Source organism: Leptodactylus fuscus, chromosome 4 (assembly GCF_031893055.1).
Source record: "Leptodactylus fuscus isolate aLepFus1 chromosome 4, aLepFus1.hap2, whole genome shotgun sequence".
NCBI classification, from domain to species: Eukaryota; Metazoa; Chordata; class Amphibia; order Anura; family Leptodactylidae; genus Leptodactylus; species Leptodactylus fuscus.
The window spans coordinates 209301377-209316823 of NC_134268.1; the positions used below are offsets into that span (position 1 = coordinate 209301377).

The 15447-nt window shown below is 45.1% G+C and overlaps 1 protein-coding gene across 1 annotated transcript in view; it reads right to left on the minus strand.

The window, feature by feature from the left end:
• Positions 1-12518: 12518 nt before the first annotated feature.
• FAM171A1 (family with sequence similarity 171 member A1) overlaps positions 12519-15447 on the minus strand; it is a 63088-nt gene continuing 60159 nt past the window's right edge. Inside the window, exon 8 of the mRNA XM_075271710.1 lies at positions 12519-14706. Coding sequence (XP_075127811.1) covers positions 13140-14706 — 1567 coding nt within the window. The 3' untranslated portion in view covers positions 12519-13139. The remainder of the gene's footprint in view (positions 14707-15447) is intronic.

The following is a 15447-nucleotide window of genomic DNA, read 5'->3' on the forward strand; positions in this document are numbered from 1 at the left end:
GGGCACGATGCATCTCACACAGCGCCCCCTGGCGGCCAGGAGAGAAAACACACCGCACGCCTCCTCTCTCCTATCAACAGCAGGAAACCTGCAGGGCGCTTTATCACCGCACGAGGGCGTCCGGGGCCTGCCATCTCCAGCCTCACTGTGACTGCACAGAAAATGGGGAGGGGGAGCCGTGTATAGGGGGCTAGGGCCATGTATAGGGGGCTAGGGCCATGTGTAGGGGGCTGAGACCATGTATAGGGGGCTAGGGCCATGTGTAGGGGGCTAGGGCCATGTGTAGGGGGCTGAGACCATGTATAGGGGGCTAGGGCCATGCAAAGGGGGCTAGGACCACGTATAGGGGGCTAGGGCCATGTATAGGGGGCTAGGGCCATGTGTAGGGGGCTAGGGCCATGTGTAGGGGGCTAGGGCCATGCAAAGGGGGCTAGGACCACGTATAGGGGGCTAGGACCACGTATAGGGGGCTAGGGCCACGTATAGGGGGCTAGGGCCACGCATAGGGGCTAGGACCACGCATAGGGGTCTAGGACCATGTATAGAGGGCTAGGACCATGCATAGGGGTATTATTAGCTCTGGGGTGGGAGGTATGTGCAATATAAAGAATTATATATATATATATATATATATATATATATATATATATATATATATATATTTATTGCAGAGAATTACTCAAAGGCCAATTCCATAAATTATTGAAACTGTCCAATTTTGGCTAAAACCCAAATGTTTCAGAAATGCAGCAATTTTGGTAAATCCACAAAAAAATACAAAAAAAAAAAACTGATTTATTTTTGAAAACACAGCATTAGAATTTTTTGCAATATTCACATTTACTCCGCTCTGTCCACTGCATTGGTTCATTTGAGGACCAGAACAACGGACTGCTGAAATAGCAGCCACCAATGGAGCCGGACAGACCCCAATCACTATAATGGGACATCTGTTCTTTTAAATTGGAGCAGCCGGACAAACAGTCGGACTTGAGGCTCTTCATTTCTTTTTCGGACGACCATGGGTGGGCCGGACTGTATTTTTGGGTCGTGTCCTCTCTGGGGTTGATACGTTTTTTTTCACGGCCCTGAAAAATTTATCACATTTTTTGGCATTTCCTATACTCTTCTATTGTCTGTGTTTCTATTGCCATCCGTGGACTGTCGGCGATTTTTACAGAGCCAAAGTCTTTATTGGCGCTCCGTGGTCCACCAAACGCACCACAATGGAGAACGTCTCATTCTTGTTCCAGAGACCACCAGTAATAAGAAATGGGTCCACATACAGGCCGTGGTTTTCATGGGTATCCACATCTGCAAAGTGCGGACATGTGAATAAGATGAGAAAAGAAGCCAAACACTATAGAGAGCTCGTACATATAATCGGATTAGTAGTTTATTTTATTTGTATAGCGCCAACATATTCCACAGCAATGTACAAGTATGTCATCACTCACATCAGTACATATTTGGGAGAAGGTGAGGTTGTCAATTGTCACATTCACACCCTGGACCTACAAGGCCCCCGAGTCCCCCTAAACATACCCGTACTGATAACACCTTGTGGCGAGTGACAGCCATTGTATGACACGTAAATGGTTTCCTACTATATTCATTCAGCGGGTTTTGGAGGCTGTAGATGATAGGTTACCCCTGAGGGGTCCGGGTATGACATGTAGCTTGTTGTGCCAGTGCGGACCGCCACAGCGCTGGACAAGACAAGGGTCATAACAATGGCCAGGAATAGTCTTGAGACTTGTGGTCACTGTAGACAACACATCATCATAAAAAATTGGCAAGGAGGGGTATGGCGTCTGCCAAGTGACTTCAGTGTCAGATTCTTTATGATCTTCGGTCTATTAGTAAATAAGATGGAACATCAGGTTTAGATTATTGTCAAACAATGCCAAAATAATACCGCCAGAGGGTACCTAAGAGCTATCACGCCAAAATAATACCGCCAGAGGGTAACAAAGAGATCCGCAGTATGCCAAAATAATACTGCCAGAGGGTAGCTAAGGGGTCCATAGTATGCCAAAATAATACCGCCAGAGGGTAACAAAGAGATCCGCAGTATGCCAAAATAATACCGCCAGAGGGTACCTAAGAGCTATCACGCCAAAATAATACTGCCAGAGGGTAACAAAGAGATCCATAGTATGCCAAAATAATACTGCCAGAGGGTAACAAAGAGATCCGCAGTATGCCAAAATAATACCGCCAGAGGGTACCTAAGAGCTATCACGCCAAAATAATACTGCCAGAGGGTAACAAAGAGATCCATAGTATGCCAAAATAATACCGCCAGAGGGTAGCTAAGGGGTCCATAGTATGCCAAAATAATACCGCCAGAGGGTAACAAAGAGAGCCATAGTATGCCAAAATAATACCGCCAGAGGGTAACAAAGAGATCCGCAGTATGCCAAAATAATACCGCCAGAGGGTAACAAAGAGATCCGCAGTATGCCCAAATAATACCGCCAGAGGGTAACAAAGAGAACCGTAGCATGCCCAAATAATACCGCCAGAGGGTAGCTATGAGATCAGTAGCATGCCATAATAATAACACCAGAATGGCACTCGGGCCTAGCACCAGAATCGGGAGGCCTCTTTGCCACATTTATAGTCAGAAAATAACATTCATGGCATTTATTTACCTAGGTCAGATTTGGCGCCACTTCCTGTGGATTGTTGAATCTGGCGCCATACAGTAATAAATCTATCCCTTATATTTCGGTGGTGTTGCCCGTAGCAACCATCACTTTTAAGGCCTCATTTCACAAGGACAGTCTGCGCGCTGGTTGGTTTCTATGGGCGACAGCTTCTTCTCCTACATCTTCCCCCCGTCCAGGCTCGGTTTTAGACCTCAGGCCTTCTATCGTCACACAAATCCGGCTGACCTAAATGACGTGACCTAGAAAATCCCCGGTCTCAGGTTCCCTTTCCACTATAGGACACGCGGCTTATATAAAGGTCTTCTGAAGACGTCTCCTAATTTTACAGTAATTGGTTGTGGTGAAAATTAATTTGCTTTCTAAGCTCCGTCCTCCTGGTAATATCCACTATATCGGTGATGGAAAACGGCGACGTCACCTTCAGAACAAAAAATATGGTCTCCAATAGGGGGCCACACGGTGGCTCAGTGGTTAGCACTGTAGCCTTGCAGCGCTGGAGTCCTTGGCTCGAATCCTGTCAAGGGCAAAAATCCATCTGCAAGGAGTTTGTATGTTCTCCCTGTGTTTGCTTGGATTTCCATCCCATACTCCAAACACATACCGATAGGGAAAAATGTGATTAACACATTGGCTACTTTTTATCCCGGTAAATGACATGGCTTCACAACTGTTATGAATTTATGTTCACATACTATATTACACTGCTCCTTCAGCAGCTTATCTCAGCCAGATCTGTTATCTCTCTGTGTAAACACTCAGCTAGCCCTCAGGCCATTGTGTACAAGCATTTGCATATTATCTGATCTGCTGCAGGCAGTGCTGACACACTGGATGGGAAAACACCTTTAATCCTAATAGCCAGTTTGCCAATTTTAAACATGCTGGGAAAAAGAAAATCTAATTTGTCGCAAAATTCACGACAACGACAGCTATGAAGAAAGCGAGAAGTCACAGCGTTCTCCTCAAGTGGAGCTGACAGAGATCATAAACGCTAATAACATTATATGGCTTTTCAGAGAGCTGCTAAGATACTGGAACAATCACGGGCACAGTGCGAGAAACGACACACAGACGAAGTCGCGGGCAGGGCTACTTTTCCATAAATCCAATACCTATATGGCTAGACATTCGGGATGTAGGTCGGCCATTCAGTGCAAGGTAGTTGGTTGGTTGACTATGCTTGAACCTCTGGTGAGGTGTTACTAGGGTGGTCGGGGGAACCAACATTAGCGACGATTGATCCATATACAGCATTAAAGGAGTCTTCTGGTATTAAAGTTTTTGGGTTTTTATATTTATTGCATTTCATTTCTGCACCACACTTAGGTTGTACCTGTACGAGCTGGTTGGACATCCCATATAAAATCACGGGTGTTAATATGGAATTGGGCTCCCCTCTTCCCGCAAAGCCTTTCTACAAGATTTTATACTTCAGCCAAAAAGATCATTTGTGAGGTCAGATACTGATGTTGGGGAAGGGTGGGGGGGAAGAGTCCGGCTTCTCCAAAAGAATACTATAAGGTGTTTTTGTGTGCCATAGTAACATCACTCTTCTATGGAAATAAGGAGTCAAACCCAGGAACAATAGCCTCATGGTTGACCCAACACCACCGCTTACACACGGGTAGGTTGTGTTCTCTGGGCATGTATTACACCCAGATTCATCCATCAGACCGTATAATGTCACATCACTCCAGGAGATACCTACTGACTGACTGACTGCTCCAGAGTCCATTGGTGATGGGGTTTACACAGGGCCAAGATTCACACTTGATAACGGGGGGAGGGGAACCCTTCAACATGCCACAAAAATTTTCAGGGTGAGCAGACCCACTTATGGTGACATGGAAATACAATGTGCCAGTCCCCCACAGTGTACCCTGTCCAGCACATGTCCCCTTTTATTAACATTCCACCCAATGGCTCCCTAGACACCAACGTAGGGCAGCTTACAACCTCCAAATCAGAAAGTGGTAAGGCAGGAAGCTTATGTCTTCCTGCTCTACCTGAGGGTCAGGATACCTTTTTACCTGGTTCTGTGACCCACTGGTATTTGGTTAGGCAGAACTGGCTGCATTTCACTGCTGGCTTTACATCACTCCAGGTGAAGACTGACATTGTGCATCGTGCACAGCTGCTTGGCTACAGAGACCCGTCTTGTACAGCTCAGGTGCAGAATTCCCGGGCCGATGTCCAGAGGTAGCTTAGAGATCCATCTTGAGTTCTGTTTTGTGTAATTATTTTTACACAGTTTTTATTATTATTCCTATCACATTACACTCAGATTTCTATTTGTATTCATTATATTTTTGCAATTTAGTCAGTACTGTTGCAGCGACAGCACGGGGGGGGGGTGTTACTTTTATTGGATATTTTTGCTTTAGATTTTTCTTCAATTTTCTTTGTTTTGGTCATAAATGTTTAATAGAAAACCTCTTCCCCACGGTATGGGCGCTATGTTGGTGCTGGATATGCCCAGGGCCACTTTAAACAAGGGGCCCTCCAGGCACAATGGAGGGGGGGCAGCTGTCCACTCCCTGCATCACCATACAGCGCCTGTCGCTGCGCTTGGGCGCAAGAGGTGCAATATAGGGACGTCACTTATACTAAGAATTTGGGAGGGACCAGAGATTGAAGAGAACAGGGGAATAGGGAAAGGTTTTTTTTTTTTTTTTTCGGATCCATTGTACTGGGGGCAACTGAAGGAAGACAATATATACTGAGGGCAACCGATACGGTGGGGCAACTGGAGGGGGACATTATAGTGTCTCACAGGTGCACTTGGAGGACAGGTTAATGTTTGGTGGGTCACTGCATGGGTCCACTAAGGAGACATTATACTATATGAGGGGGGGGGGGGGGCATTATAATGTGTGTCGGTCCAGTATGTCTAAGTGGTGGTGGCGATTGCGGGGCACTTATAAAATCTTTGCACTGGGCCCACCAATGTCTTATAACGGCCCTGGCTATGGCAGACATGTTCTTGAGCAGGCCTGGATTTGACGTTTTCTTTGTCTTGTACTTTCATCATACATGAACTTTTCATTCATATATGCGTCTGACACCCCGCATGAGTGGTGTTGCTATAGTAACTCCATATCTGATGCCAACTTGGACGGGTACAATTATAGTTCCTCTTCATTGTCAGGCTTTGTTTATGCATAAATATGCAGTATTTTGCGGCTAGGTGTGACTCACTCTGCAGCAGCTTCATGTTCCCTCCGTGGCCCCTGACTATACCAGATCATACACCCTTCGTCCACACATCGAGGACGCTGACATTTTTGCAAATGTGTCCACAGTAGGAATTAATAATTTGTTTGGTGGGGTCAAAGACGGACAGAGGTAGAACTTGCCGCACCCGAGCCCTGGAACCATAAAGTTGTGTCATCCGAACACGAGAAGACCAGTACTAGAAACAAGACTTTATCGTTGGGGGGCCGGGTAAAGATTTTACATTGGAGCCCAGGATCTTTATGTCACACCTCTGAAGATGAAGGTTCTTAGAACCATAAAGGGCAACCCTTAGAGAGCGAGGGGTTACACTTGTTTTATGGTTTTAGTGCATCTGCCGGCAGCGCAGAGGATTATGATGACCTCCAGATTCGCGACTATTCATAAGGGACAACTATCCCGCAGGGAGGCAGGGCCTTGCAGAACAAAGGACTGGGACACGGAGTCTGGGTCGGGACTGGATTTGGCTGTCTATAGAAAGTCTAACTAAGCTGTAAAGCAGGGGTAGGGAACTTACGGCTCTCCAGCTGTTGCAAAACTACAACTCCCAGCATGCACACTTGCTCTGCTGTTCTTGGAACTCCCATAGATGTGAATGGAGTATGTTGGGACTTGTAGTTTCACAGCAGCTGGAACGCCGAAGGTTCCCTACCCTGATGCCAAAAGCGAAGCTCCAGCACTTCTCATTCCAGAGGACTCTCCTGCTCTCATGAGCTTTATTCTTTTATGGAAACCCATTTTATCCCACTAATCCTATCCTACTAATATTATAAATGTGAAAGTTTGTGGGTTTGGAGATTTGTTCCTCAATCACGCAAAAACGGCTGTAAGGATTTAGCTGACATTTGGCACATACAGTACATACCTTGGGACATGGATAGAAACATAGGCTATGTATTTAACCGGTACATACCCGCACCTCTCGACTGCAATTCGCCGAATTGCAAGGCTGACGGAGCTGAGATGACGTCATCCACTCTGCTTCAGGCGCTTTGTGAGAGGCTCGTCGGATTATGTGGGCAGCGCTACAAACGCTGGAGAACATGGAGACTACTCCATGCTCCCGAACGTCCGGGACTTGGGCCGTGCGCCATGCTTGCGGGAACCCGTGCATGCATCAGCTGTGCCACTCTGCGACTCCGGCGGCGGACTGTACTCAGCGGCCTCTGACTGCTGTGCAGCGGAAGAGCGGGGGGGGGGGGGGGGGGAGCGGGACAGTTGATGGGAGTGAGCATGCCGGTGGGTCGCGCCGCAGACGAATTCACGGGAAATGCTAGTTAATTATAAAATTATTGGCTACAGTAACCATACACAGGAGAGCGGAATTTATCAAGACAGACATTTCATACTCCAGTCTTAGGGCTAGTTCACACAGGGGCAAGGAGGCAGATTTAGACAGCAGATTTCGCCTCAAAATCCGCCTCCATACAATGGTGGTCTATGGAGACCACTATTTTTCTTGTTGCCGCTAGTGGAAAAAAGAAGCGAGCTGCCCTTTCTTCAGGCAGCTTCTGCCTGCGGCAGCAACCTCCGGAGTCAGCCCATTCATTTGAGCCGACTCCGGAGGGGGAATCCATGACCACGAGGTCGTGGTAGGCGGGTTTTGACCCGAGAGTAACGTGGCTCCCCGCTTCGAACATGCCATTGAATTCAATGGCTAACTACATTTTACACGTTTATTTTTACATATGTAAAATGTACAGAATACACGGAGCGTAAACTCTGTGTGAAGGGGCCCTTAAGGTGTAGGGGGTTGGAGTAAGATGCAACAAATGTGACACATCCTGTAACAATCTGTGCACCAGAGCCGACGTAGATTTGTGTTCTAATTTACACCAATTTCTGATGTGAATTTCCCACCCCTACTTCCAAGCCCCACTTGGGTAACAATATTTTTACAGAAATCTGCCTAAATCGCAGCCTAAAATCCTAAAGTGGCCATGACTTGACACCTATCAATATGTTTTGGTCCAATACTCTTAGGCCTCATGCACATAAGGCTCTTCTGTCTTGTGTCCTGATGCTTTGTGCTTTCCGATATTTATAGTCCTGGTGCTATAAAATATCAGACGAGCCTTGGGCTATACCAGTGGTAGGGAACGTACGGCTCTCCAGCTGTTGTAAAACTACAACTCCCAGCATGCATACTTACTCTGCTGTTCTTGGGACTCCCAAGGAAGTGAATGGAGCATGTTGGGAGTTGTAGTTTCACAGCAGCTGGAGAGCCAAAGGTTCCCTATCCCTGGGCTATACACTTCGCTGTGTGCACATGGCCTTAGACAAGATTTAGGGCCCCAAAAGACTTCCATTACAGCCCAAGCACTTGCTACCGTCTCCTAAGAACTGCATAGGCAGAGAACAAGTCAAACAATTACAATAAATTTACTGTCGATTGACCCACATTGGTGTTATACATGGATCATTAATGCATTGCGAGCCGGGCCCGAGAGAAATCAATACAATTGTCTTCTGATGAATTATTAATGGCCGTAAGTGACCGTCCATTAATCGGAAATTAAAGAGCTAGTGGTATTCTGGGTACTTGTCCACGTCCAGACATGCAACACTGCAGAATACACATTACACGGCAAGTAGTATGTGAACAGGCGCACAATGTGAGGAACGTCGATTCCAAACCCATGAGTATTAAAGGCCCCACCGCCCCTCCATTTGCTTTGGCTAGATTCCGGAAATATGGCTGCAGGGAGATGATCCTACTAATATTATAAATGTGAAAGTTTGTGTGTTTGGATGTTTGTGAGTTTGGATGTTTGTGAGTTTGGATGTTTGTGAGTTTGGATGTTTGTTCCTCAATCACGCTAAAACGCCTGGACGGATTTGCGTGCAATTTTCCACAAACATAGTTTTCCCTCAGGATTGAGTCACAGGCTACTTTTGGTGCCACTAAACAACATGGCTTCCTAGCAGGAGACTCACAAAAGCAGGACTCCTAGCCCCAGCTATAGACTCACACACACTGCCTGGCATTTCCTGCCTCAACCTGCCTGCACACTCCTTACTGTCACCCCAGGAGTAGCCCTCACTCTACTCACTCACATTTACATATAGCCTTCCACTATACATACACAATACAACACATCACATTGTAATTACATGCATCTCCTATCACTGCTATATACAGTGCCTGATACATATATACTCCTGTACACAGGCTGTATATACTATATAATTACATGCATCTCCTATCACTGCTATATACAGTACCTGATACATATATATATACTCCTGTACACAGGCTGTATATACTATATAATTACATGTATCTCCTATCACTGCTATATACAGTACCTGATACATATATACTCCTGTACACAGGCTGTATATACTATATATTACATGTATCTCCTATCCCTGCTATATACAGTACCTGATACATATATACTCCTGTACACAGGCTGTATATACTATATAATTACATGCATCTCCTATCACTGCTATATACAGTACCTGATACATATATATACTCCTGTACACAGGCTGTATATACTATATAATTACATGTATCTCCTATCACTGCTATATACAGTACCTGATACATATATACTCCTGTACACAGGCTGTATATACTATATATTACATGTATCTCCTATCACTGCTATATACAGTACCTGATACATATATACTCCTGTACACAGGCTGTATATACTATATATTACATGTATCTCCTATCACTGCTATATACAGTGCCTGATACATATATACTCCTGTACACAGGCTGTATATACTATATAATTCCATGTATTACCTATCACTGCTATATACAGTGCCTGATACATATATACTCCTGTACACAGGCTGTATATACTATATATTACATGTATCTCCTATCACTGCTATATACAGTACCTGATACATATATACCCCTGTACACAGACTGTATATACTATATAATTACATGTATCTCCTATCACTGCTATATACAGTACCTGATACATATATACCCCTGTACACAGACTGTATATACTATATAATTACATGTATCTCCTATCACTGCTATATACAGTACCTGATACATATATACTCCTGTACACAGGCTGTATATACTATATATTACATGTATCTCCTATCACTGCTATATACAGTACCTGATACATATATACTCCTGTACACAGGCTGTATATACACTATATATTACATGTATCTCCTATCACTGCTATATACAGTACCTGATACATATATACTCCTGTACACAGGCTGTATATACACTATATATTACATGTATCTCCTATCACTGCTATATACAGTACCTGATACATATATACTCCTGTACACAGGCTGTATATACTATATATTACATGTATCTCCTATCACTGCTATATACAGTACCTGATACATATATACTCCTGTACACAGGCTGTATAACACATCACATTGTCTGTATCACAACATACACAATATAACACATCAAATCACATTTGCTAGCCCACCAAACTTTTTAAAGCACTTTTACAGTTTCACACGTCTGTGTCCGCCCAATACTCAACTCACCGCAGACGAAGTCGCGGGTAAAAGCTAGTCTTTCATAAAGGTTGGCATTGAAGTTGGGGTAGAAGAAACCACTCAAAGATGGCAGTCCAGTTGACTCAGGAGGTATTGGATAGTAAACTTATGCCAGACCTTAAAATATTTTTCCAATTTCTGAAAAAATTTCTTGCCATAAATGCAAGTTTTCATGCACACAGTCTCCTAAAATGTTATTTTATGCCTTCCCAGACTGTCTCCATCAGTCAGACTTGAATGGAGCGCATGGACATGCATGTGTACCTCTCATCTACAGACCAAGCAATTGGACCCCCACCCTTCTTACACTTCTAGAAGGACAACCCCTCTAATACATAGATGGGCCAGGACTGTCCTAATGAGATAGTCAAATGAGCCACTGACTAACGCCCGGTTCACATCTGCATTTGGTAATCCATATGGGGAGACCACATGGGGACCCCCCTGAACAGAACACCAAACGCATTGGCAAGCGGTGTACAGTGAAAGCACACGGACCCCATAGACTATAATGGGGTCCATGTGCTCTCCGCACAGAACATGCAGACAGAAAAGCACTTCATGATCTACTTTCCTGTCCGCATGATTCGTGTGGGAAGTGTGTGGAAAACTAAAGGACCCAATTATACACCGTCCAGTCACATTAACGTGAGCACCGCCTACTTTTGACGTCACATTAAATAACCAATCGCAGAAGTCACGTGTCAGCAGCCATCTGGGTGCACTCATCATTGTGGAAGGCATGATTGACCAACACAAGTATGCATCTATCCTTGTGGACCATGTTCATCCCTACATGTGAATTGTTTTTCCTCAGGATGATGACATCTACCAGCAGGACATTGCGATGTGTCATAAAGCTCGCAGTGTAGGTGCGTGGTTCGAGGAGCACCAGGATGAGTTTACTGCACTCCCTTGGCCAGCAAATTCCCCGGACTTGAACCCAATCGAGAATTTATGGGACCACCTCGATTGGGTTGTTCGCGCCATGGATGCTCAACCACGTAACCTAACACAGCTGGCCACAGCACTGGAGTCGGCATGGCTCAACATCCCAGTGACATCTTCACAACATCCCCTCTCTTCCTGCACGTCTCGCAGCGGTCCGCTCTGCCAAAGGGGGTTATTCTGGATTTTGACAGGTGTAGTCTATGGGGGTCCATGTGCTTTCACTGCACACCGCTTTCCAGTGCATTCGGTAGTCCGTTCAGGAGGGGGGTCCCCGTGCGGACTCCCCAAACGCAGGTGTGAACCAGGCATTAGAAGCCCTCTTCAAGATCCCACTTTACGAGGACCATATACTCCACAAAGGCATATGGCTAGGCGTTGCTTTCAGAATAGAATCCACTCTTTAATGGAATAACCCAGTAATATTGTATAGCTACAAGCTTATCTGGAGAAACATCCTATCATTCCCCCCCACTGGAAGACGATCAGTTTTCTCCGAGATGTTGGCTATACACTGTATAAAAAAAACATGGAGGAGGAGAAGCGGCAGCATCTCAACAGAAGTTCAACCGAAGAAAGTGTCTAAAAACAAATCACCCAAAAACAATTTTTAAAAGGTTTTATTTTAATAATTCTTGTATAACCAAGCAGTTCATTTAAGAGAATGCACAGAAAAGTCATTCCAGCAATTCAGAATGTCAGAGTCAGTCATACATTTTCTGCCCTCCGACGGGGGAGCAGCCGAATCAACTCTCAAAAAAATTAACAGAAACCATATTTACATAAATATGCGCGTGACGCTAAGTGGGGCTCTAGATGTCCTCTAGGTTTTCAGCTACGTCGATCTCTACGGTCCACAAGGGTATTCGGAGCATCCGTCCTACTGATATGGAAAGGGGTGAAATCTGGGGCATGCAAGAAAAAAAACAAACTTAAATAAGCCGTAAAATAAAAACCGAAAAAACCATGAAATCATCTCATCGAACCGGATGGATTCATAAAACATTTGGGGAAGCTTCTTTTAAAAAAAGGCACTTGGAGAATAGGGATCGAATTCTATGGACACAAAGCATACAATGCACTTCTTGTTAAGTTTTGTGTAGGAACAATGAAAAAAAAAAAAAAATTAAATTTTTTTTTAACACCAAAAAGAGATCAGGCTCACAGCTTTGGAGTAGAAATACATTACAAAAGAAGGTTAAAATGAAAAGCATAAAAAGGAATATTTTGTATATATTTTTTACAGCCATTAAAAAAAAAAAAAAAATTAAAATTTTGGAAAATAAAAAAAAAGCGGCACCTAGGCAAAAACGTCAACTGGTGTAAAAGCAGCAATGCATAGCCTTTTCCAATAATGTCTACATCGCCTCCGTAGAATGCAGATATACAGTAAACGTTGTGATACTATTGGATTTTTTTTTCGGAACTACAACGTGTCGTCGCGTGCTCCCGTCACGGGGAGAGTAGTGGTCAGAACCTAGCAAAGAAAAAAAACAGTCAAGTTCTTAAGAGTCCGGTACAAAAAATGAAAGGCTGGGGTAAGTGCTACACTTGTCTATCCGCTTCTTAACTAACCGTGACCGAGTCCGTAAAATCCATCCCGCTTCTTTGCCTCGAAACCGCGTGCGAGCCTAGTCTTTATCATGGTTGAAGATCAGGTCCAACGTCACAACGAGACCCCCCCCATCCCCCCTACAAAGTAAGCATTCCCGATAGAAATAATATTTGGCAATTATCTACTCCATTTCCTAACCCAGCAACTCATTTCACGTTGAAGGCCAGAAGGGGTCGCTCTTCTCGTTTCTGCCAAGGGCTTTTTTTGTTCTCTCCTTGGTCATCGGAACCGTCGTCGTGAATGGAGTACTCACGTTCGGGGCTGTTTAATGGCACGGGTGAGGAGTCTGCAGTTCTTTTGTAAGTTTCTTCCTGAAGGCTGGGGAGTTGGCCACAGCTCTTTTTTGCTGGTGCCTCAGTGAAAGGTCTATTATCCTCGGGGCTACACACGGCCGTCCCACATTCGCTACCGCTTTGGTCCATATCGTCTAGATAAACAAGCTGTGTGTAAGCCGTGCCGTCTGACACCTTCTGTTCAAGTTGCTGGTGCTCCTGTAAGGTCGGGTGCTGCGACGACAGATGATGTTGCAGCATTGAAAATTTGTCGCCTCTTCCTTTCCGACCAGATTTTGGTTCGTTCATGTCCACGCCAGAGTCTAAACTGGCGTCGTTACTCCCGTTCTTCCCTGCTCTTTGGAGATCAATGTATGAATGTCTAACGTGTGCATTCGACCGGCCGTCTAAAGACACAAACCAGGCCCGGGGATGAGGCATGGGTCTTCCTCCACCGAGTTCCATCAACGCTTTCTCGGTCAGCAGTTGCACTTCGCCATTAATCTGAGCAATGGTCGCATCGTTCAAAGAGGCCGGAATCGAAACGGATTCGGACATCACAGTGTTTTGTCCGCTCCATTCCATGCCTTCTCCATCTTGCAAAAGTTGCTGCGACATGGCTTGGGAGTTGAGTTGGGAGGCCTGCATCTGCTGCGGATGTTGCGCGTGAGATTTGGAGAGCTCGGCTTGAAGTCGTTCTAGTTCGTACGGTTGTTCGGCCGACACGATGAGATGTTCTCCCGGCAACTTCATGTAGTGAGCGGGGATAACCAGAGTGGGCAAAACGTTTCTGAAAACTCCGTCATTGACCTGATCGACGGAATTGTAACAGATAAGTTGACCTGGACGAGGGAAAGAGGTTGGTCTTTCGAGGTGGTCTACAGACCTGGACATCATACATTCATTAGGCCGTCGGTCTACGACCTGCTCTGGTTCAGGAGCAGAAGGCACGGGGTGACTTTGTTCCTGAAGGTTTGGCTTACTTCCTGCCGTGACATGGTTCACAGATGGATCTTTGTTCTCGAATAAAGGCTGACAGATCACAGAGTTGTAGCTCCGGCGATACTCGTCTTTCATGGGAGACACAAAACCGTCCGAGATATCCACGGACTTTCTGGATTTTAATATGAACTGATCCAACGATTTATTGTACACCTGTCTCAAAGTCCCACTCGGAGTCAAGTTGTCCAAAGACATTCGGCTCTTCTCGTCTTGGTGAGAAAGCAGCTCTTCTCTTGAGCTGAAGTCCCGTGAGGTATTGTAGGAAGGCTTAAGCATCGGGGTGTGCATATCCACCTCTCCGCTAGAGGACATCATCTCCATATGGACCGGGCTAATTAAGTTGATGTGAGACATTGATGTGGCTTGATCTTTCTTGGAAGAATCCAAAGCAGATGTCAGCTGAAGCTTCCGGTGATGACGCGGCTTCAAGCATTTCCTCCTACGTAAACAAAAACAGAAAGACGGATATTATAAATGGTGTAAAACAAAAACGCATCAAGACACAATGCAGAAGTGTGCAGTGGAGGCAGTGCCCAAGACTTCCCAAATAATCTTACAAATGTAAGAGATTGCATGGGACGTATATAACACACAGCTAAGACTCTGTCCATAATGTATAGGCGTACATGGGCCAAAGGCTCTCAATTCACATTGGGAAAACACTGTTTGATTCAGGTGACCCGAACCTATCTATCCGAAGGGCTGGGTTAGTGTGTTGGGTCCTCCCTTCAAAGGCCTATTCTCATCTGATGGCGTTAAAGAATATCACTTGCATATGGCACAACATTATAATAAGGTGGAGGGGTGTCCGACCTTTGGGAATCCTAAGGAGGAACGGATCAAAGTCCCTTCCAGCTTTTATCCTGCACAGTCACAATATAGGAGACACGCTGTGCAAGGAGTCGCACCGCAGCCGAATTGAAGCGAACGGATCTGTGTTACATGTCTGTGCACAGCGGGTGGTAGGAAGTAAAGAAACGCCATGAAAAAGCAAGAATGCTTAACCAATGCCGTACACTTATCACTAGGGGTTCAGTCAGACCCCCAGAGATCGGTAACTGGTGACATATCCTATATCAGGAATATATATAATGTTGGCGACTGTTTGCCCATATACACACACACTTTACAATATAAATGGCATACACAAGACTATGAACATATAGGCACGTGTATATGA